Source organism: Manis javanica, chromosome 13 (genome assembly GCF_040802235.1).
Source record: "Manis javanica isolate MJ-LG chromosome 13, MJ_LKY, whole genome shotgun sequence".
Classification (NCBI taxonomy): Eukaryota; Metazoa; Chordata; class Mammalia; order Pholidota; family Manidae; genus Manis; species Manis javanica.
This window is the reverse complement of record NC_133168.1, coordinates 61,171,230-61,193,618: the sequence shown is the minus strand read 5'-3', so window position 1 is coordinate 61,193,618 and position 22,389 is coordinate 61,171,230. Positions and strand designations below refer to the sequence as shown.

Genomic DNA, 22,389 nt, shown 5'->3' with positions numbered 1-22,389 from the left:
GCCCACCTTAAACTCTTAGGAATTTAAGAAATTCTCCTTTCTGTGTACTAGCAGGAAAGTCACCTTTCTTGAAAACTGTCTAAGATTATCCATCAAAATTAATCCCTTTCTTCTCTATCCTCCCACATATTCTCCCCACATTTTGCTTTTACTTTTTTGCCATAGACTAAACATAGTACATCTTGAATTATGATCATTTATTTCATGTACTTCCCCCCTTGGGCATCAAAGTCTAAAAGGGAAATAGAGACCTTATATTACTTGTCATGACTCCCCTAAAGCTCACTGAACACAGGGCCTTGCAGCAAACATTCACCAAGAAGGAAGAATGCCACCTCTTACTGCGTCCTGTTATAAAAAATGCTATTATTACTTACTTCATTTGTCTTGTCTCTCCAATAAGACTAAGACTTAAGGCAATAAAAATCTATTTTCTGTATCCACTATTTACATACATGCAGGTGGCAATTAAGCATTACTTGTCTGACAGCAATCTGCTTATATGTTTCTTCTTCATATAATTTAAAGAATTTGTAAACTGAATCGAACACCTGTAAGTAGTGGTGAAAGTGTGTCAACCTCCAAGAATGATGAAATTTAGGGGGGAAACCTCTTATCACTAGCATTATACTTTAATCACATTTTTAAACAGTCCTAAGTAAATCTATTGTTATTTTGGGAGGTATTCCCTGAATATAGAAAGTGTTTTCAAAGAAACGTTCCAGCTTATTATTTTTACCTGAGAAGTAAATTCCTATCTGCAAAATGGAGATGATTAATATCTGCCTCACAAGGATATTGTGGAAATTAAATGGGAGGATGTGTGAAAACTAACTTAATTGTTAAAGACAGATCAGGCGCATGCACAGAAGGTATCTCATACTGCGACTGGCACAGAGAGAGACACTCCAGAAACAGCACTTCTTTCCCCTGGCTACTGCAGAGTGATCACGTTAGATAGAAAGAGACATGAGCAGCTGGTGGGGGAGGAGAGGAGATAAAGTTCAAGGAAAACCTTCCCAAACTGCACAGGGAGGGGGTCCCACATGATGACAACAAAGGCTTTGCAGGGAGATAACCTCTTTGCCCGTCAGGACCAGGCCACACTGGTCCCAACCTGATCCCAGTGTGGGCCCAATCAAGCAAAACTGTGAACTTCCCAAAACACACCTCATCAAATGAAAGGACATCAGCACTGAGAGGGATGGCTATACATAAGCACCTGTCAATCAAATAACCCCACCTTGTCAATCAAAGAGGTGCCTCTTAGCCAAAATGCAATATATAGGCCTCTCGCCTAAAGGATGGAGGCTTTTGTCTACCTTGACTCTGGCCCGCTTTTCTGTCAAAGTGTATTGAAATAAAACTTTCACTTTACTTTGCTACTGTGTCTCTGCCTTTCAATTCTTTTTTGTGGCAGGGACAAGGACTGAGGAGAAATAACTCAATCCATAACAATTAGAAGGAAAGAGAGTATTTCAGTAAGGCTACAATGATTAAATTTTTTTTTTAGTGAAACCATTTCATCCAACTTGTTCATTAAAATGAAAAGCCATTTCCTTCTGGAAGTCTCATCAAACTAACACAGCATCCCCCTAAATTACTATACCCCAGCACACACTGTACTCCATATGTAAGGTCATATGTCGGCAAGTGCTTTCTACACAGTAATCTGTCATGGTAAGGTAAATAATCACTGTATGCTCTTGTTATATTTTTATTTCATCTGTTGATAATATAAAGAATAAGATCATATGCCTTATTTATCTAAAATATATGTTCACATGCTTTACCTATTAAACTGTAAACTCTTTAATAAATACAATGCTTAATATAATTTAGCTTCACAATATCTGGTTTAGGAACACATTCCATAAGTAGTCAGTACATTTCTGAATAAGGTCAAAGTGATATAAGATTATTTATTTGGAAACCAGAATACATATAAATATTATTGACCTAAATACTTTATGCATCAAAATATAGCATAAACAGACAGACAAAATATGAACTCAATGACATAGTTAGTAAATATTTTTTCTAAGTAAGCCCGCAAGTTATAAGTTTTAATTAGAAAGAGAAATAAGGAAACAAAGACTTTCAAAAAGTATTCCAGTTCATCCTATAAATTTAAGTGTAGTATGTAAATTAAAAACACTGTATGTTGCATTTACCTGTTTTTTAGCAGAGCTGTGAGGCTCTCAGAGTTGAGTTGCTGCATTAAGGCCTCTCTCAGTGTTGGAAGCATGGATAGCACTGTAATATGAACAGAAAATCAGAAAGTTCACAGGTGATGTGACTGCTTTCACTGAGAAATTCAGTGTTTTAGGCTGTATGACAGAACTAGCAACTCATAAGGGTTGGAAGAGAAAGTCAGGGTTAGAATTTTCAAATTATTAATAAAAACTGATGACATACTAACAAATCATTTATCTGCTTATGTTAAATGAACAAAATTATGCATACACTATGGTCATAGTAACAAATACACATAGAAGAAAGTATGGGAAGAATTATTCCCAGATATTAACAGTGGTGGGTTTGGGCTATGGATGGCGGATAAGTCTTTCTTTTCTATACTCAAAATTTTTCACAGTGAATGTTTATTTCTGATATAATAATATGATCAAAAGCAACATTATAATCTTTAGCTATACTTTTTGCTTCATATTTTATTTCTAATTTTAGAAAAAAGTTTACTTATTGAACACTAAACAGCAGTAAATATTTATTATGACCTAGATAAGTATGCATCAGGCTATGAATTAAGAGCTGCTGAGCTGTGGTTTTGGTTTTGCCAATGGCTACTGCCTGTAACTCCCAAGAATAACACAAAGAGAAAATAAGATAGAGTACTCTATGGAGAAAACATTCCATGTAATTTATAGGAGCCTTATTTACAGCTCTACACATGGTATAAGATGGGTTAGAGAAATGCACATACATAAATTTAAAATGAGTTTCTAAAATTAAATAATGATGAAAATGAAAAACTATCAAGAGATCACAAATGCCACATTCTAAAAGGTAAAACTTCAGTGTATAATTTTTACTTCTTGACTAGGCGAGACATAATTACAAAATTCCTATTATTTTTTTCTATAGACAATTCAGCTTGTAACTGACTCTAGGTATTTATTTCAGTGCTGCACCATGTAGCTTTAGTCTATTTCCCCAAACTGTATGATTAAATCACCTAAGTCATTTAGACCATTAAGTGAAGTAGCAGCTCAGAGCCCAAGTACAATGTAGCTTGTCTCTTAACATACTTGGTATATATATCTAACCCAAACATGATGTTACCTTACCAAGAAAAGGCAAGGCTGGAGTCCTACATTCACAAAATGAAGTTAGTACGGAACTGGTTTAAAGATTATGTGGTATAACAACATGATTTAAGAGGAGTCTCTTCAATAATTCTCCTGAGAGAGAAGAGTGTTTTACTTTCCACTTCAGCCTATTCAACCAAAGACAGTCTGGTCCTCTCTTCCAGCCATTGTATTAACACGGAACAAATATGTTTCTGTATTCACTTGGATACAGCAGTCATGTCTTCCCTCAGCCAGCTGGTCTCCATGATAAACGTCCCCAGTCCAACCGCAAATGACAAGATGATCCTTTACCAGCCATTAATTTGTGTAACCCTGAGCACGTTACTTGACCTCTCTGGGCCTTAGTTTTCTTATCTGTAAACTGGAGTGACATTGGATCTACCTTATAGGATTGTGGTAATCATTAATTGAGACATATAAAGAATTCAGCAGAGTGCTTTCTTTGTATACAGAAATGCTCAGGGTTAGTGCTTATTATTATCCTTATTTGGCTTCTTCTGACACATTCTAGTTTGTATCTTCTTAACATGTGAGTGGCAGAAATGGATCTGTACTCTGACTACAGCAGAGCATGCAGTAACTACTTTTGATTTGAACCACAAACTTCATGACTGTAGTCCAAGATTAAATTAGTATTTCTAGAAGTCACATTCTACTATTGTTCATAACAAGCTTTTGCTCAACTAGACCCAATTCTTACTCATATAAATCCTGCTTCCAAGCAAGCTTGAATAATTCTGTATCAGTACAAATGACTTAATACAGAACAATTCATTTATTCCAGCCTATCATTAATATAGGACAAGCCTATGTTGTTTCCTTAAACTTCATTTATGGTGTCAGCTATGTGTCCAAGCACTGGGTCTTGTGCAAATTTGGCCTAAATCTTCAGTAAAATCATGAAACCGATAAAGCCAATGAGCAGGGCACAGAAGCACTTTGTTAGATGCTATCTTTCAAATGGGGACCAACTTTTTGAGTAAAAAAACTAGCTATATTTAAAAAAAACTATTTTTCAACTATTTCCATTACATTCCATTCAGAAGGATAAAAATTTAATTATATGATTTCTAACTCAGTTATTAATGCATACCAGAAGGTTAATTTGGAAAGTTTTTCAGTGAACCTCTATTTTGGCTCCTAGTGATCACCATGCTTTATTTTTAATTGGCTGTGGTCAGCTCTGTATTCATCTGGGGGTTGTAATGCTCATGGAAATGTGCCACCACATCTTCTGCTGGAAGGAGCATAGTAGCTGCCAGCCCTCTGGATCCATCACCATGTCTGTGCTGCTCCCAGCCCGTGGAGGTGCCTGGTGGGGCTTCTACAGCAGGTCCATTCCCGTGGGACTCCTCTACCAGGGAACTCTGTTTTGAGGACTCCTTACTGGCCTGCCAAAACTTTTTTAGAATTGAGCCTCCAACTACCTGATCTTCCTTCCTTTTCCCTCTCTACTCGCATGTCAGACCTGCACTGTGGTCTAAAGGCTTTCCTTGCCTACTTCTGCTTCCTCCCCTTTATTCTTCGCAGGTGCTTCCCTCAATAAATCCCTTGCACATTTAATTCCATCATGGCATCTGCTTCCAAGAGAACCCAAACTGACACAAGGGTCCAAGTCAAACTGAGATGTATTTTGAGACTCCAGGAGCTCTCTGTTTCTATTTTCTGAAAATCTGAGTAATAACCAGAAATAAACTGTTCTTATTCTCTAAAAATTAATTAAAATATCCTTGTAGCACCACCATATTGAATGCTGAATATTAATTTAAATAATTATGTAATTTTAAAAATTTATCATTTACTGGATATTTAGTATGCATCAAGCACTTTATGTTCATTATTTCATCACATTCTCACAAAACATTTATGAAGTGGGTTTTATGATGATCACCGTATAGAGAACTGAGATTTAGATTTGCCTAGAGACATGCAGATTGACAGGGCAAAACTGGGATCTGAACTCACTGTGCCACATCTGCATTGTCATCATTTACAGTATTTATGATTACTGTTTGCTTTATAGAATGCAATATTATTATTTCAAATATTAAAAATATACTCCAGCTGTAACTGGATGTGTCTCTTAACCTCCTTAATCTCACCCCCTTTCACAGTCAAATGAGACTGAACTCAAGTCCTTTCAACTCTGAAAAAATTTCTTTTAAAATTGAATAAGACACTACCTTTATAAATTCTTTCTAAGTTAATTATCCTTGAAAGAAATGTCAGAGGAAGAATTAAGTTTAAAACAATAAGAACCATGTTTGACGTGGATTTGAGAACTATTTTTTAAAGGAGTTATGCTGGTTATACCTGTTCTCTTCAAAATTTGGCATTTTTGCATGGCTCCTTCCACTGTATTGGTTGGTTTCTCATCAGATGTCACCTCCTCCAAGAGGCCTGACTCTCCTGACTGCTCTATCTTAAAGAGCATCCCCACTCCTCACACAGCTTTATATTCCTTATATACATAGCAGCCATCACTGTCTCTTTATTTGTTGTTTATTTTTCTTTCACTAGCATATAAACTTTGAAGGTCAGGGTATTTTTTTTTTATTGTTTACCATCTATTTTCCAACGCTGGGCACTCCAAGTATTTTTAAATGAATAAAAAGAATGAATGAACAGGCTTTTATATTATATGATTTATACTGATTTTTTAAATCTACATTAAATGGTATATTTCAGTTAAATCATGTAAGTACTGGCTAGATTTATCATTCTCCTTTGCCCTTTGCCTTTTCCCTTAAGTCTGTCCTTGGAGGTATGCAAATTAATACAAGCCATGAAGTAGCTTTTTTCATATATAAATATTTCTCTTGGCCTTACCTGTCATATTGCAAGTCCTCTGGTTACTTTCAAAATGATACTGTCTCCGTGCTTGGGCAATATATTCCGCAGCCTCCCTTTCTTGTATTTCTCTGATTTTCTTCTGTCCATATTTCCCCAGGATATATACTCCTAAAATTATTTTTAAAAACAAGCTAGTATAAATACTCTACCTGGCAAGGTTATCATTTAAATTTGAAGGAGGGATTAAACAATTTTCAGATAAGCAAAAGCTGAGAGAATTGACCTCCCACAAACCACCTCTACAGTGCATTTTGGAGGGACTGCTATAGATGGAAGTATTCCTAAGACTAAATAGATGTCACCAGGGGAAATAAAATCACAGCAAAGTAGAAAAATTAATTACTAAGCAGATGCAAAATCAAATCAACTACCCCCAAAGTCAATATAGGGATAGACAAAGAGTACAGAATATGATGCCTAACATATAAAGAATGGAGGAGGAAGAAAAAGGAGGAAAAAAAAAGAACCTTTAGGTTGTGTTTGTAATAGCATACAAAGTGACTTAAATTAGACTGTTAGATAGTAAGGGGATTACCCTTGAACCTTTGGTAACCATGAATCTAAAGCCTGCAATGGCAATAAGTACATACCTATTGACAATCACCCTAAATGTAAATGGTCCGAATGCACCAATCAAAAGACATAGAGTCACTGAATGGATAAAAAAACAAGACCCATCTATATGCTGCTACAAGAGACTCACTTCAAACCCAAAGACAAATAAAGACTGAAAGTGAAGGGATGGAGGTATTTCATGCAACTAACAGGGAGAAAAAAGTAGGGGTTGCAGTACTTGTATCAGACAAAATAGACTTCAAAACAAAAAAAGTAACAAGAGTCAAAGAAGGATATTACATAGTGATAAAAGGGGTCAGTCCAACAAGAGGATATAACTATTACAAATATCTATGCACCCAACACAGGATCACCTACATATGTGAAACAAATAGTAACAGAATTAATGGGGGAAATAGAATGCAATGCATTCATTTTAGGAGAATTCAACACACCACTCACTCCAAAGGACAGATCAACCAGACAGAAAATAAGTAAAGAGACAGAGGCACTGAATAACATATTAGAATTGATGGACCTAATAGACATTGATAGAACACTTCATCCAAAAGCAACAGGATACACGTTCTTCTCCAGTGCACATGGAACATTTTCAAGAATAGATCATACACTAGGCCACAAAAAGAGCCTCAGTAAATTAAAAAAGATTGAAACTCTACCAACCAGTTTCTCAGATCACAAAGGTATGAAACAAGAAATAAATTACACAAAGAAATCGAAAAAGCCCACAAACACATGGAGGCTTAACAACATGCTCCTAAATAATCAATGGATCAATGACCAAATAAAAACAGAGATCAAGCAATACATGGAGACAAATGACAACAATAATTCAACACTGCAAAATCTGCGGGACGCAGCAAAGGCTGTGCTAAGAGTGAAGTATATTGCAATACAGGCCTACCTCAGGAAAGAAGAACAATCCCAAATGAACAGTTTAAACTCACAATTAATGAAACCAGAAAAGGAAGAACAAATGAGGCACCAAGTCAGTAGAAGGAGGGACATAATAAAGATTAGAGCAGAAATAAATTAAATCAAGAAGAATAAAACAATAGAAAGAATCAATGAAAGCAAGATAAACAAAATAGATAAACCCCTAGCCAGACTTATCAAGAAAAAAAGAGAGTCTACATACATAAACAGAATTAGAAATGAGAAAGGAAAAATCACTACAGATACCACAGAAATGCAAAGAATTGTGACAGGATACTATGAAAAATTATATTATAAGAAACTGGATAACCTACAAGAAATGGACAACTTTCTAGAAAAATACAACCTTCCAAGGCTGACCCAGGAAGAAACAGAAAATCTGAATATACCAATTACCAGCAAGAAAATTGAATTGGTAATCAAAAAACTACCTAAGAACAAAACTCCTGGACTAGATGGTTTCACTGCTGAATTTTATCAAACACTCAGTGAAGACTTAATACCCATCCTCCTTAAAGTTTTCCAAAAAGTACAAGAGGCGGGAATACTCCCAAATCCATTCTACTAGGCCAACATCACTCTAATACCAAAACCAGACAAAGACACCACAAAAAAAGAAAATTACAGACCTATATACCTGATGAACATAGATGCAAAAATACTCAACAAAATACTAGCAAACCGAATACAAAAATACATCAAAAAGATCATACATCATGTTCAAGAGGGATTCATCCCAGGGATGCAATGATAGTACAACATTCGAAAATCCATCAACATCATCCACATCAGCAAACAGGACAAAAACCACATGATTATCTCTACATAGATACTGAAAAAGCATTTGACAAAATTCAACATCCATTCATGATAAAAACTCTCAACAAAATGGGTATAGAGGGCAAGTACCTCAACATAATAAAGGCCATATATGACAAACCCACAACCAACATTATACTTAACAGCAGGAAGCTGAAAGCTTTTCCTTTAAGATCAGGAACAAGACAAGGATGTCCACCCTCCCCACTTTTATTCAACATAGTTCTGGAGGTCCTAGCCATGGCAATCAGACAACACAAAGAAATAAAAGGCATCTAAACGGCAAGGAAGAAGTCAAATTGCCCCTGTTTGCAGATGACATGATATTGTACATAAAAAACCCTAAAGAATCCACTCTAAAACTACTAGATTAATATCTGAATTCAGCAAAGTTGAGGGATACAAAGTTAATACACAGAAATCTGTTGCATTCCTATACACTAATGATGATTTAACAGAAAGAGAAATCAGGAAAACAATTCCATTCACAATTGCATCAAAAGGAATAAAATACCTAGGAATAAGCCTAACCAAGGAAGTGAAAGACCTATACTCTGAAAACTACAAGACACTCATGAGAGAAATTAAATAAGATACCAATAAATGGAAATACATCCCATGCTCATGTATAGGAAAAATTAATATTGTCAAAATGGCCACCCTGCCTAAAACAATCTACAGATTCAATGCAATCCCTATCAAAATACCAACAGCAATCTTCAATGAACTAGAGCAAGTAGTTCTAAAATTCATATAGAACCACAAAAGACCCTGAATAGCCAAAGCAATCCTGAGAAGGAAGAATAAAGCTGGGGGGGAATATGCTCCCTGACTTCAAGCTCTACTACAAAGCCACAGTAATCAAGACAATTTGGTTCTGGCACAAAAACAGACCCATAGACCAATGGAACAGACTAGAGAGCCCGGATATTACCCAACCATATATGGTCAATTAATATACGATAAAGGAGCCATGGATATACAATGGGGAAATGACAGCCTCTTTAACAGCTGGTGTTGGCAAAACTGGACAGCTCCGTGTAAGAGAATGAAACTGGATTATTGTCTAACACTATGCACAAAAGTAAACTCAGAATGGATCTAAGACCTAATTCCTAAATTATACATATAATAAGTCATGAAACCATAAAACTCTTAGAAAAAAAGATAGGCAAAAATCTCTTGGACATAAACATGAGCAACTTCTTCATGAACATATCTCCCTGGGCAAGGGAAACAAAAGCAAAAATGGACAAGTGGGACTATATCAAACTAAAAAGCTTCTGTACAGCAAAAGACACCATCAGTAGGACAAAAAGGCATCCTACAGTATGGGAGAATATATTCATAAATGACATTTCTGATAAAGGGCTGACATCCAACATATATAAAGAGCTCATACACCTCAACAAACAAAAAGCAAATAATCCAATTAAAAAATGGGCAGAGAGACAGTTCTCTAAAGAAGAAATTCAGATAGCCAACAGACACATGAAAAGATGCTCCACATCGCTTATCATCAGAGAAATGCAAATTAAAACCACAATGAGATATCACCTCACACCAGTAAGGATCACCATCATCGAAAAGACAATCAAGAACAAATGTTGGCAAGGGTGTGGAGACAGGGGAACCCTCCTACACTCCAGGTGGGAATGTAAATTAGTTCAACCATTGTGGAAAGCAGTATGGAGGTTCCTCAAAATGCTCAAAATAGAAATACCATTTGACCCAGGAATTCCACTTCTAGGAATTTACCCTAAGAATGCAGCACTCCAGTTTGAAAAAGACAGATGCACCCCTATGTTTATCTCTGCACTATTTACAATAGCCAAGATATGGAAGCAACCTAAATATCCATCAGTAGATGAATGGATAAAGAAGATGTGGTACATATACACAATGGAATATTATTCAGCCATTAGAAGAAAAAACAAATCCTACCATTTGCAACAACATGGATAGAGCTAGAGGGTATTATGCTCAGTGAAATAAGTCAGGCAGAGAAAGAAAAGTACCAAATGATTTCATTCATCTGTGGAGTATAAGAGCAAAGCAAAAACTGTGCCACAAACTGTATTTGTTTGATAAATGTAAAAACATCAGCAGACTCACAGAATCCAAGAATGGACTAATAGTTACCAAAGGGAAAAGGGATTGGGGAGGATGGGTGGGAAGGGAAGGATAAGGGGGAAAAAGGGGTATCACAATTAGCACATATAATGTAGGGGGGGGACATGGGGAAGGCAATATAACACAGAGAAGACAAGTAGTGATTTATAGCATCTTACTACACTGATGGATAGTGACTGTAATGGGGTATGTGGTGGAGACTTGATAATAGGGGGAGTCTAGTAACCATAATGTTGTTCATGTAATTGTACATTAATGATAGCAAAAAAAAACCACAAAAAAAACCCAAGCTAGTATATTAATCCAATTCATCAGCATATTAACAATTACAAACAATATTTTTAAACCACTATTGATATAGAAGGCTTATATTAGTGAAAAGCTAAAAACTGCAACTTTTAAAAACCTAAAGTAAAATTAAGAATTGTGACTTAAAGAGAAGGGCATTTAAACAGCCAATGACACACGGGTACAAAGGACTAAGTCTGAAGAAATAAAAAGGAATTAAGTTGCCAAAGTCTGGCAATGCCTTAAGTAGTGAAGTGGAGACAGTCTAATGTCTAGTAACAGGGAATTGTTTAAGTAAATTATGTATATAATAGATATAATAAATTATGTATATAATTCCATATGATGTAATTTTATGTAGCTATTAAAAATCACATTGCTAAATCGTTAATGACTCAAGGAAATACTCATGTTATATTGTTAGATCATAAAATAAGATCCTGGAAGCTTGGTTTTTAATATAAGTAGGTACACAGAAAAACAGATGGGTTTTAATTTGTAATATATAATAAACAATGATCATTCTTTAATAGTGGAATTGCAGGTGATTTTTTTCTTTAGTTTGATTCTCTGTGGTTCCCATATATTCTTCAACTAACATATAACACTTTTAAAAAATACAAGATAAAAACTTTAAAAGGAAGAATAAAAAAGGTAGGTAGTCAGGAAGACATCTAAAACTAGTACCTAAGTGAAAAGGGAGGGAGAAGAGGACACAGAAATTCCTAACACTTAAGTATAAAAATATTGGTGGGGTCATGTAGCCTGTAATTTGCTTGAACACATTTGAGCATAGACAGTAGGATATAAATGTGCAGTCAGGTCTATGCCCTGGGGGCAGTTGTCCTGGCTGGAAATGTGAACACTCAGGAGTGGTTAGTTAGCATTTGATGAAAAGCTACACTCCATGGTTTAAGCACTTCAACTATCTAGCATATAGTGAGTACAGGATATGAATTTTCACATATTAAATTAGTGGTGTTTAAGTTACTGGCTTAACTATAACAATTTAATAATATTCATGTGAACAAGAATATATGAATTTTGCACATCCTTCACCCTTTGGAATGGCTTAGCCTCATATCCTCAGCTGCTATTTTGGGAGATTCTTAGTCAAAGGAGTTAACTAAATGGCCATTGGAATCTTACAGCTAGAATACTGTTGCATTTTCTTCAGGTACATCTTTTATGCATATTTCTGTTGTAGCACCAAAAAAGGATACTGTGCTTCAATGAATTTACAGAACAAGTTATGATACTGTTTTACCTATGCTTGCTAATGGGTGTTTTATATGTGCCATAATTTGTTTCATTATAACCTGACAAAAAGGTTGGAGGGGAGTAACTAACTAATCCTCACCTACCTCCAACTATCTGTGACTCCCAGTAACTACCAAAAAATTGTGCATGACCTAAATAACTGGATTTGGCTTTTTCGTTGTAGGTAGGGAGTGAGGAGCCCTCTAGGAACTGCAAAGCAAACACATACCCTAAATTATTTTCACTAATATACGCATTATAGCTGAACTGATAACATGTTATGTATTCTTAGAAATAATAGTTCAGTAAAAGGGTATGTGCTACAAATAATTAGAAATGAAGTATGATTGCTGTTATGTTTATATGCAAATAAGTGTATTATACTCGTTTACAGAACAAATATACAGAACAAATAAAAGTTCATATGTGGTTTCACAGCTATCTTTTTTGCAGTCCATCCTCAGACAGTGCCACAATAACAACAATGAAGAAAATGACTTGTGTTTCACAAAGTAACTCTGATAGGAAACTCTTATACAGCAACTACTTCTCAATGAATTGCTTGTATTTTATTTGCATAACAGATTGCTACAATTTATGTGTAAAATTATTGTTTCTTATAATAATAATAGGATAAAATAAAATGTTGCAATGACATCCTTTATGTAACTAAGAATTTTCTGGAAAAACAGCAAATTTGATTGGTATTTGTTTCCCTGGGAAGAAAATCCATTGCTTTTCTTAGGTTCTCAACAGTGCCTGGTAAAATTTTTTTAGTAACTACTGTATTGGTAGTATATTCTAACTAAAGCTAAAAAAGAAAATGAATTGTTATGGGTTGAATTGTGTTCCCCACTTCCCGCCACCCCCAAATTCATATGTTAAAGCTCCAGTGCTTCAGAATGTGACCCTATTTGGAGATAGTGTCTTAACAAAGGTAGGTAATCAAGTTAAAATGTGGTCATTAGGGGGGGGCCCTAACCCAGCATGACTGGTGTTCTTTTAAGAAGAAATTTGGACACAAACATGTTTAGAGGGAAAATGATGTAAAGACACAGGGAGGAGATCGCCCTCTATAGCCAAAGCGAGGGGTCTGGAACAGACCTTCTCTTACAGCCCTCACAAGGAACAGATTTTCCAACACATTGACCTTGGATTTCTGGCTTCAGAACAGTGAGCCAATATTACTTCTTTTGCTTAAGCCACTCAGTTTCTGGTACTTTGTTATGGCAGCCCTTGCAGACTAATACATAGAATTAGGCTGAAACCCCACAACCCATTATTCTTCTTGAGTTAGCACTGAAGTAACAATTCCCACATATGGTCTAATTTACCAAGCTCTCATTCCCCAAACTTGTAAGTTATAATTTTGACAGATTTGTCTCCTTAGGAAAATATGAATGAAGGCAGAGAATTCAATGGCCAAAATATGTAGCTCAGGATCATCTACACACTTGACTGGATAACTTGACTTCAGACCTGGAAGACAGTAGATATTGATGGCTGTGGCACCAACTAGGTAGGTAATGTTGAGCTGGTCCCTTCCTCTTTCTGGGTCTAAATTTCTTCATTGATAAAACATAAGCTGGGATTATATGTGTTTTAAAGCTTCTTCTGTATCTATGACTTTATTTATGAGTAATGAAAACATACATTAAATACCTCAAAAAGAAATGTGTTTTGAGGTTTTCTTTCAGAACACTGCTGGTAAAGCAACATACCTTCTAGTCTTTCAGTATTATAAATGCATGTTTTTAAACCATTTCTTAGTCTTCTCTTCCTGGGTGAAAATCCCTGTAATATGACTTTCTTAGGTTAACAATTTCAGTAAGTGTTTGAAAATAATCTATTAATACTGCTCCCAATCTAAAAGACCACGAAATCCGGCTATACTGATTCTACTTCAGAAATATTTTCTAAATTTTGTCACTTTAGTCAACTCCTTTACCACTGTTTTCATTCAGATCCTGAATATTAATGCTAACCAACTGGTCTAACAGCTTCCAAGCTCTTCTCTTTTGTTTCTGTTCTCACACCTTTCCAATCCGTCTTTTGTATGCCAAATAATCTTCTAAAACTTAAATCTGACCTCACTATTCCTGTGTTCAGAATTCTTTAACACCCTGTCACCACTTCTTAATGTGGATTTCCTGTTCTGCTTATGTCAGAATGACTTGGGGTACTGGTTAAAAATGTAACCTTTAAGGAAGTTTCTTGAAAACATCCCCAAATGTCTTTTCTTTCATGATACTGCATTCCCAATACATAAAACTGGTACACAACAGGAGCTAGGCAAATATTTGCTGAATGAATTAATGAATTAATGAACTGCACTCCAGACCTAATGAAGCAGAATCTGGGAAAAGAATTCTGTTTATCAAGACCCTTGAAGTGATTTTTATCCACATAGAAGTCTGAGAAGCACTAATACACAGGATACTGTCCAAATTCTGTAGAATGGTACAGTAAGAAAGGCCCGTCATGATCTGCACCCCAGCTACTTCTTCACATTTATCATTTGCTATGCCCCTCTTGTTCCTGTGCTTTAGCTATGGTGAAACACACTTTGATTCATCAAAACCGTTGTCTCTAAATCTGTTAAACATCCCTTTTCCTGCTGTGTCCCACTCTCTTTTGCTAGCTGTACAACTTAACTCAAGGGGATCTCCAGTGAAGCTTGCTAGACACCTTCATGTCTCTCTCTTCTATGCTCCCACAGCACTGCTCAATTATGGTAGTACTAAAATACTATTTTTGCACTACTTTTCTTTGTTTCCATTTCTGCTTTTTGGACTGCTCCACGAGTTCCTCAATGTCAAGAACTGTGTCTTATTCCATTGTATTTGCAGAGTCCAGGATAGTGAGAGTAAGAACTTACTCTCATTCAAATGTTTGTTGAATGAAAGAATGAATGAAGAGAGGAAAAACTGGGGAGAAATGAAATTATAGGGATTAAGATATAAATTATAAAATGATGCTCTGGGAATTTTTGAAATCAGCAAGCCAAAAAACTGGAATCCAGTGGTTCTCTGTTTTCTCTTTAGTGTAATTGTTCTCAAAGTTGTGGCCTGGGCACTCCTGGAGGTGTTCAATACCATTTCTGGGGATCTGTGAATCAAAATTATTTTCATGATACTACTCAAATACTATTTGCCTTTTTTATTCTCATTCTCTCATGAGTGTATGGTGAATTCTAGAGGCTACATGACATGTGGTACTGCAACTGAATGAATACAGAAAGAGAGAATTCAGCTTCCTTCAATTAAGGTAGACAGTATAAAGACTGGCAAAAATGTAAAATAATGCACTTTTCTCATTAATTTTTTTGAAAATTATATTTATGTTACTCTGTAATGGGTCTACTATTGTTATTTTTAAGTTAATTAACATTAAAATTTTTGTTTTAATTTTTAATATGGCAGCTATTAAGAGATACAAATTTTAAAAAGCTCCCTAGAGTCTTGAATTTTTAAAGTGTAAAGGAGACCTGAGATCAAAAAGTTTGAGAAGCACTAGTCTAGTCTTTTCATAAACTGATCAAATTGTACAAACTAGTTTAAAGCAGTTACTCATCCAAAATGCAGAAAATTACTACTTAAGAGGACCCGTAACACAAAGTTTTTACTTAGATTTTTTGCCACCACTGAGCCATTGGCCAAATTTCTTTGAGCCCACATGTTGAAAGCTCACCTAGCTTTCAAGTCTGTCAAAATTTGGCACTTCTTCCATAAAGTCCTTTGCTGTTTTTTACAACGGCACCTGCTATTTGGAGGTTTGATCTGTATAGCATTTCTTCCAGGTCTCTTACTGTTTCATATTTTAATTACAGTTGATGCTTGAACAAGGTAGGGGTTAGGGGAGCAGATCCCCTGTGCAGTTGAAAATCCCATGTAACTTTGGCTCCCCCCAAACTCAGTAATAGTCTTATTGGATTGAAACCTTATGGATAACATAAACAGCCAACACATATTTTGTATGTTGTTTACATTATACACTGTATTCTTATAATAAAGTACTAAAAAAAAGTTTTTCCCAAATTGTAGCAAATCTCCAAAAATGTTTCCAATATATTTACTGAAAAAAGTCTTTATGTAAGTGGACCCATGCAGTTCAAACCCATGTGTTTAAGGGTTACCTGTACTTGTATACTTGCTGCTATGGTCTGAATGCTTGTGTCCGACCAAAACTATATAAGGAAATCCTAATACCTGAGGTGATAGTGTTAGCAGGTGGGGGACCTCCACAGATCTCTAGCCCCTTCTGTCATGTGAGGATACAAGAAGTCTGCAACCTGGAAGAGTGCCCTCACCTAACATGCTGGTGTCCTGATCTTGGACTTCCAGCTTCCAGGACTGTGAGAAATAAATTTCTGTTGTTCAGAACAACAGAACTGCCACCCAGTCTGTGGTATTTTGCTATAGCAGCCTGAATGGACTACGATACTTGTTTTTCATTCTTATCAGACCATAAAGTCTATGAAGGCAGAGTTGCATAGTGTGGAAAGAGAATGCTCCAGGATCTAACACACCTGGTTTTGAATTCTAGCCTCCTTGTTACTGGGACCCAAGGCAAGTTTTTTAAATTCTTAGGATTCTAGTTCCCACATTTTGAATGGGAATAATAATAACTAACCTTTTCTCTGCCCAGTGAATACTTAGCACAGTGTCCATTGGGCACCTAATACATAGTAGCTATTACTATTAAAAAATCTCTCTAATGAAAACCTCGGATTTCCAATTGTATTACTTTCAACACTATAGGCGTTTGATAAACATTTCTTAAATTAGAGTAACTGAAATGTAAAATGTTATAGGACCTTTCCCTCGAAGCAGAAAGAATATGAGGCTCAAACAAATGTCAAAGTTATCTACTCTTTTTTCTTTATAGATTAACTTCCTCTTTCTTATAAAACAGTAGGATTATTATCTTTCTGTCCCCTTAAACCTTGTTTTCTTTCTCACTCCTCTTAATCTATAACTATAAAGCTCTCAATAGAGTTTTGAAAAATAAAGCTCTACCTCTTAGCTATACTCTTTGCCTCCCCTACAGTTATTTCTCATCTGCCATTAGGTTGTTCCATAAGTCTGAAGGGGTATGCTATTATTCCTGAGATTGCTAAAGAAGAGATTATTTTCCTTCCTTCAGTAGTGGCAAAAATATTTTATTTATACTTGTTTCATATATATATGTAACACACATGTATGAAAAACTATTTTATATATATATAAAATACTTTTAAACATACAGTTTGTGACTTTCGATGGTTTGTCTTACAAAAATTTTGACTTTACAATGGTGTGAAAACAATACATGTTCAGTAGAAACCATACTTTGAATTTTGATCATTTTCTGAGCTAACAATATGCAGTATAATCCTCTCGTGGTTCTGAGCTACAGCTCCCAGCTAACCATGTAATCATGAGGGTAAACAACTGATATAACCGTTCTGTACACATACAGCCATTCTGCTTTTCACTTTCATACAGTAATCAATAAATTACATAACATAGTCAACTCTTGATTATAAAATAGGCTTTGTGTTAGATGATTTTGCCCAACTGTCGCCTAAAGTAGGTGTTCTGAGCATGTTTAAGGTAGGTTAAGCTAAGCTATGATGTTCGGTAGGTTAGGAGTATTAAATGTATTTTCAACTTGAGTATTTTCAACTTATGATGGGTTTAGCAAGACATAACCCCTTTGTAGGTTGAGGAAGATCTGTACATTAGCTATCAGTAGCTAAAGACATTGGAAAATACATAGTATCTATAAGGGATTTCTCAAAGAATTCAATGAAAATTTACATAGGCACATTAGTGATTTGTGATAGATCTCAGAGACAAGTAAAAAACTCTTCTTGCCTCATCAGCAGGAAGCCTGTTTCAAACTTTCAAGATCAACAGATCTGAATTACTGATGCTAAAAGTATTGTTAATTTCAAATTGTTTGGGGACAGCAGAGTATACTTTAATAATAAAAGAAAAGCAATAAAATTCCTTGGCAAACTTCTTGCTCTTATTTTTTCAGTACTTCTGTAACTGAAGCACATGGTCAGTGATAATATTTTTCAAAAAACTCAAATTTTACAAAATTGCTCCCTTAACATTCCTACATTTCCTTTTCTGTATCTCAGAGGGTTTTTATTCTCTCCTTCAAGTCCTTGCATATTATGACATGTCTGTCATGTGAGGAAAAAGACTCTCAAGATTGTTATCTCAACTTTCTAAATCTCCTCTCACCCTGGGCAGCTCAGTTATGTTAGCTAGATGTGCATTGATCTCAACCTTGAGGAAGATTGCACAACATCCTGCAGGCACTTTCTTACTGAATAACTTGTATTCTGAAATAGAAGAAACAGGGCTTACATATCGATTTGTGTTTCTTTGTCTGATACTATCTTCCAGTCCTTCAGTACATTTGAGCTGTTTTCAAAACCTCAAGTTACTTCTAGACAACACTCAAAGTGTAGGCTTTAGGTTACTGCTGGATTATGAAACTTCTGCGAAGGAGGAACGCTAACGTACCGGCAGGACCAAATAGGAACGAAGATCTCACATAAAATTAACAGGAGAGAATTTTAAAAACGTGTCTGTAAAAATGCCTTGAAACAGAAACTTAATTGTGGTGGATTCTTCTAAGGTCCGTGAGAAAAAAAGGACCGGGGAGAAACAGGGTAAGGAGTAGCGTCAGTGCAAAGGGCACAAATCACACTATTGCAGAGATAAAGGAACCCTGGCTCCCATCCGATGGCTGAACGAAAGCCCTCTGCGCGTCCCGTAGCACGGTCGCCCTGCCTTTCCCTATTTTAGAAGACAGTCACCTCCCTCCCGCCGCTTTCTCCCAGTGCCCCCTGTTCAGGAACGCTATCACATACCTCCGAGGACTGTGCCCAGGAAGATGCATTTCTTTTTGTGACGTTTCAAAAAATTCCACATAGATCTCAGCATCTTCAGGGCCTCAGGGTGTAGGCTGCAGGCTGCGTAGGGGTGGGGGTAGTTCACTAGAAAACCGTTTCTTGGTCACTTGGTCTGGACAATCCGGCAGGACTGCCGTTGACCCCTCCGTGCTTTCCAGAAATCACTAATGCGACTTTCCGCAGAGACTGTCACCGGAGCGGGAAGGGGGCGTGGACTACCCTAGAGCAGCTGCGCTTTCTGCTGCTGCCTGCGCGCTGCCGTCCTCGCTCACTGGTCCGGGTACCCAGGTCCGTCCAGAATTTGCTCTCGAGTGCCTCAGTGTTCGACTCCTCCGGAAACGGCGACCCGCAGCCGGCGCGTTCCGCTGGCGGCGCTCCTCCGCCGCTTCGTCTGGCGCTGGGCACCGCGTTCCCGGGACGGTATGGAGGCCAAGGCGGGATACCTGCCGGCTGCCGGCGGCGAGTGTTCGGTGTCTGCAGAGGAGACCGAAAAATGGATGGAGGAGGCAATGCAAATGGTGAGGAGCCGCGGGTAGGAACTATCTCCGGCCCTCGTCCGGACCGAGCGTGTGAGCACATGTCCCGTGAGCGTCTTCTCGTCACCATAATCTCGCCGGCGCTCTCGTTCTCCGGCTAAACAGCTGGCTGCACTGTCATGAAATTTTCTTTAACTCGTTCTCACATAGCTTTGGGAGAAGGAAGACCACAAATATAGAAATCATTTCTCTTTCAGCAGCATGAAATAATGCGCCAAACTTACCCCAGTTCAGCTGCGGTTGGCACGTACGTGCTGCGCCCCCCGTAACTGTGGACATACTCGAAAATCCGCGAAGTCACCTTGTTTTGTATTTTTGACCCCTTGAATATATCCAGTAAAAGGAAGGAAGCCGAGGATGTTACTGGTAGAGAGTAAGTAAAAACAAGTCCGGGTACTGTTCGTTCATTCGTCCGTCCTACTCTTCTCTTTTTATTTCCTTCGCTTGCTCTCTTCAGGACTGCTGATGAAGGAGGTCTCTAATCATATCTGTATATAACCCAAGCTTTACCTATACTTAAATGGGCCATCGAGGTCTTCAATAGGGATAAAAGTGTTTGACATATATGTGTATATGTATATAAAGATATGCACACCCATATTACATATATGAAATGACTTTTAGTTTTACGTAGCTCTAAAGCTGTAAAATATTTTTTAAGCTTTTTTAAAAAATAGTCTCCCTATTCTCAGTGGCCTCTATTCTCCTATAGTTAATTCCATAGTTGGTATTCATTCACTTTTTTTAGGAAAAAGGTGAAGGGGGGAAGGATGGGGAGAGAAAGGGAGAAAGTTGCACATTTTCTAGGATAAATTGACTGTATATTGTAATAATGCATTTTCTGGGCATCTAGTATTAGTATAATATTGTGTTAAGCTTGAAGGAAATTAAAAAAGAAATCAAGTCCAGACACAACCATTCCAGGAAATGCAACTCTGATTGTTGCTTATGTATTAGGTCTTCTGCTGGGTTCTAGGGTTGCAGAGGTGAGTAGGACAGGCTTGCTAGTGCCTGGATCCAGTGCTTGCCTCCCAGAAGCACACTGTTTAATTGATGAAATTAAGCCATGCCCAAATGAAGAAGTTAGTTAAGTTACGTGTCCAGGGTACAAAGTAAGAGACAGATATAAAGTGCAATCAGATTAACAGGTAACAAAATCCTGAGCAAGTCAGTTGAGGTAAGTTAGAGGATGCTTTCTGAATTTTAAAAGGACAAAAGGGATGAGGGTTGGTGTAAAAGACAGGAAACACTGATCAAACAGAGGTACTGCCAAGTGTAAAGAAATGAAGGACTTTGCCTTGGGTTAGGAGGTGATCCACCTATCTGTTTGGAACAGGCCTTCTAACCTGGGGCCCAGGATTTAGGGGGATCTGTAAATCCTGTAACTATATGTAAAAATACTATGTGCATTTGCCTTTTTCACATGAGACAGTCCATAACTTTCATCAGATTCTCAGAGGGGGTTTTAACCTTTTCAAAGGTTAAGAGTCAAGAACATAGGAGAATAAGGAAAAGTCAGGCTGGCTCAGTTGGCTGGTGGGGAAGGTGGGTGGAAGTTGGCAGGCTCTCAGTACCTTGTTGAGGAATTTAAAGTTGATAGCAGGAAAGCAGAGCTTCTAAGAGTCACTAGCAATACAGCTGTGTAGTTTAACATTTTGGATGTTGTTATGTTTTGACCAAGAATTGTTCTGGCTACACTGTCTTTCCCCTAATTTTTTCTTTTGTAGGAAATATATCTGGAGACTCATCAAGAGTCTGTGCAAGCTGAGGCCAGTCCCGCAGCCCCAGGTTTTACCACCACATCACTAGAAAGTAGTTTGTAGCAGTGATGGCTTTAGAGATGCTACAGTCTCTGCCCTCATAGACCAGTCGTTATCCACACCTGGGCAGGTCTTGACGAGAGCAAAAGATGACTCTGGAAAGCAAAGTGGAGACCAGTGTTTGGGCTAGGAGAAGAGATACTTCATTCTTCAGTTTTGAAAGTTGGTAATTTGTCAAGTTATGGAAGAGCAACCTGCCATTTTAAATAGTAACTAAGCCTTGGCCTCTCCCAACAGAGACAAGCTAGTTAAATTCAAACTGACCCTCACAAATTTCAGACCCATTTTGCCTGAATTTTTTTGCATTTGTAAAGGAATGATCAGACTTGACAGAAGAGTTGGTGGGAGAGTTGGAAGGTATAAGATGAGACAGATTGAAAATTATTTTCAGCTTAATTAAATCTATTTTGAATTTGTCAGTAAAGCAAATGCATACCTTATTGAAAGCAATTCACCTAAACTCACTTCAGTGGGATTTGGGGTGGTCCTATCACACCCTCCCTAACCCAGTGTCCCAATTGCTTACCCACTCACACTCAGCATGGCAGGCTAGGCAAGTCCTCATCAAGATTGTTCTTTGCCCTTTTAAAATAAACCCATCACTTGTATTTTTCTCTCTACATTGGACAGCAGTTAAAGGCTTTCACAAAAAGCAAGTTACTCTGAGTAAGTAAGAAGATAATATTGAGAGGCAGAAAATACAGTAAAAGGAGGTAAATTTGCCTGAAGAAAAAAGAAAATCCAAAGGAAAGAGGAGAGGCCTGAGCGCAGAAAAGGCCTGAGGGGAGAGAGCTGTGGGGCCTCTGAGCTGTTCTGCAGGAAGGCCCACCTATCTTCCAGGGGAACAAGTCAGGACTTGGAACCCCATTTGGCAACATGGGTCTTGCTTTCCCCTACCACCTACTCCCTTTCCACTTGGTCTT

The 22,389-nt window shown here is 37.2% G+C and overlaps 2 protein-coding genes across 4 annotated transcripts in view; one reads left to right on the top strand and one right to left on the bottom strand.

The window, feature by feature from the left end:
* The window catches only part of PEX3 (peroxisomal biogenesis factor 3), a 38,194-nt gene extending 18,822 nt beyond the window's left edge, over positions 1-19,372 (bottom strand). The window contains exons 1-3 of one of the 2 annotated variants that reach the window (XM_037022014.2): positions 19,069-19,370; positions 6,162-6,293; positions 2,175-2,256 (exon numbers count right to left, since the gene is read on the bottom strand). In XM_037022014.2, coding sequence (XP_036877909.1) covers positions 2,175-2,256; positions 6,162-6,293; positions 19,069-19,141 — 287 coding nt within the window. In that variant the 5' untranslated portion in view covers positions 19,142-19,370. Of the gene's footprint in view, positions 1-2,174; positions 2,257-6,161; positions 6,294-19,068 lie in introns of both variants that reach the window. The other variant, XM_037022015.2, reaches the window with a different exon arrangement.
* Positions 19,373-19,378: 6 nt separating this feature from the next.
* ADAT2 (adenosine deaminase tRNA specific 2) overlaps positions 19,379-22,389 on the top strand; it is a 62,442-nt gene continuing 59,431 nt past the window's right edge. For both annotated transcript variants that reach the window (XM_073219689.1, XM_017676872.3), the window contains exon 1: positions 19,379-19,628. In XM_073219689.1, coding sequence (XP_073075790.1) covers positions 19,533-19,628 — 96 coding nt within the window. In that variant the 5' untranslated portion in view covers positions 19,379-19,532. The remainder of the gene's footprint in view (positions 19,629-22,389) is intronic.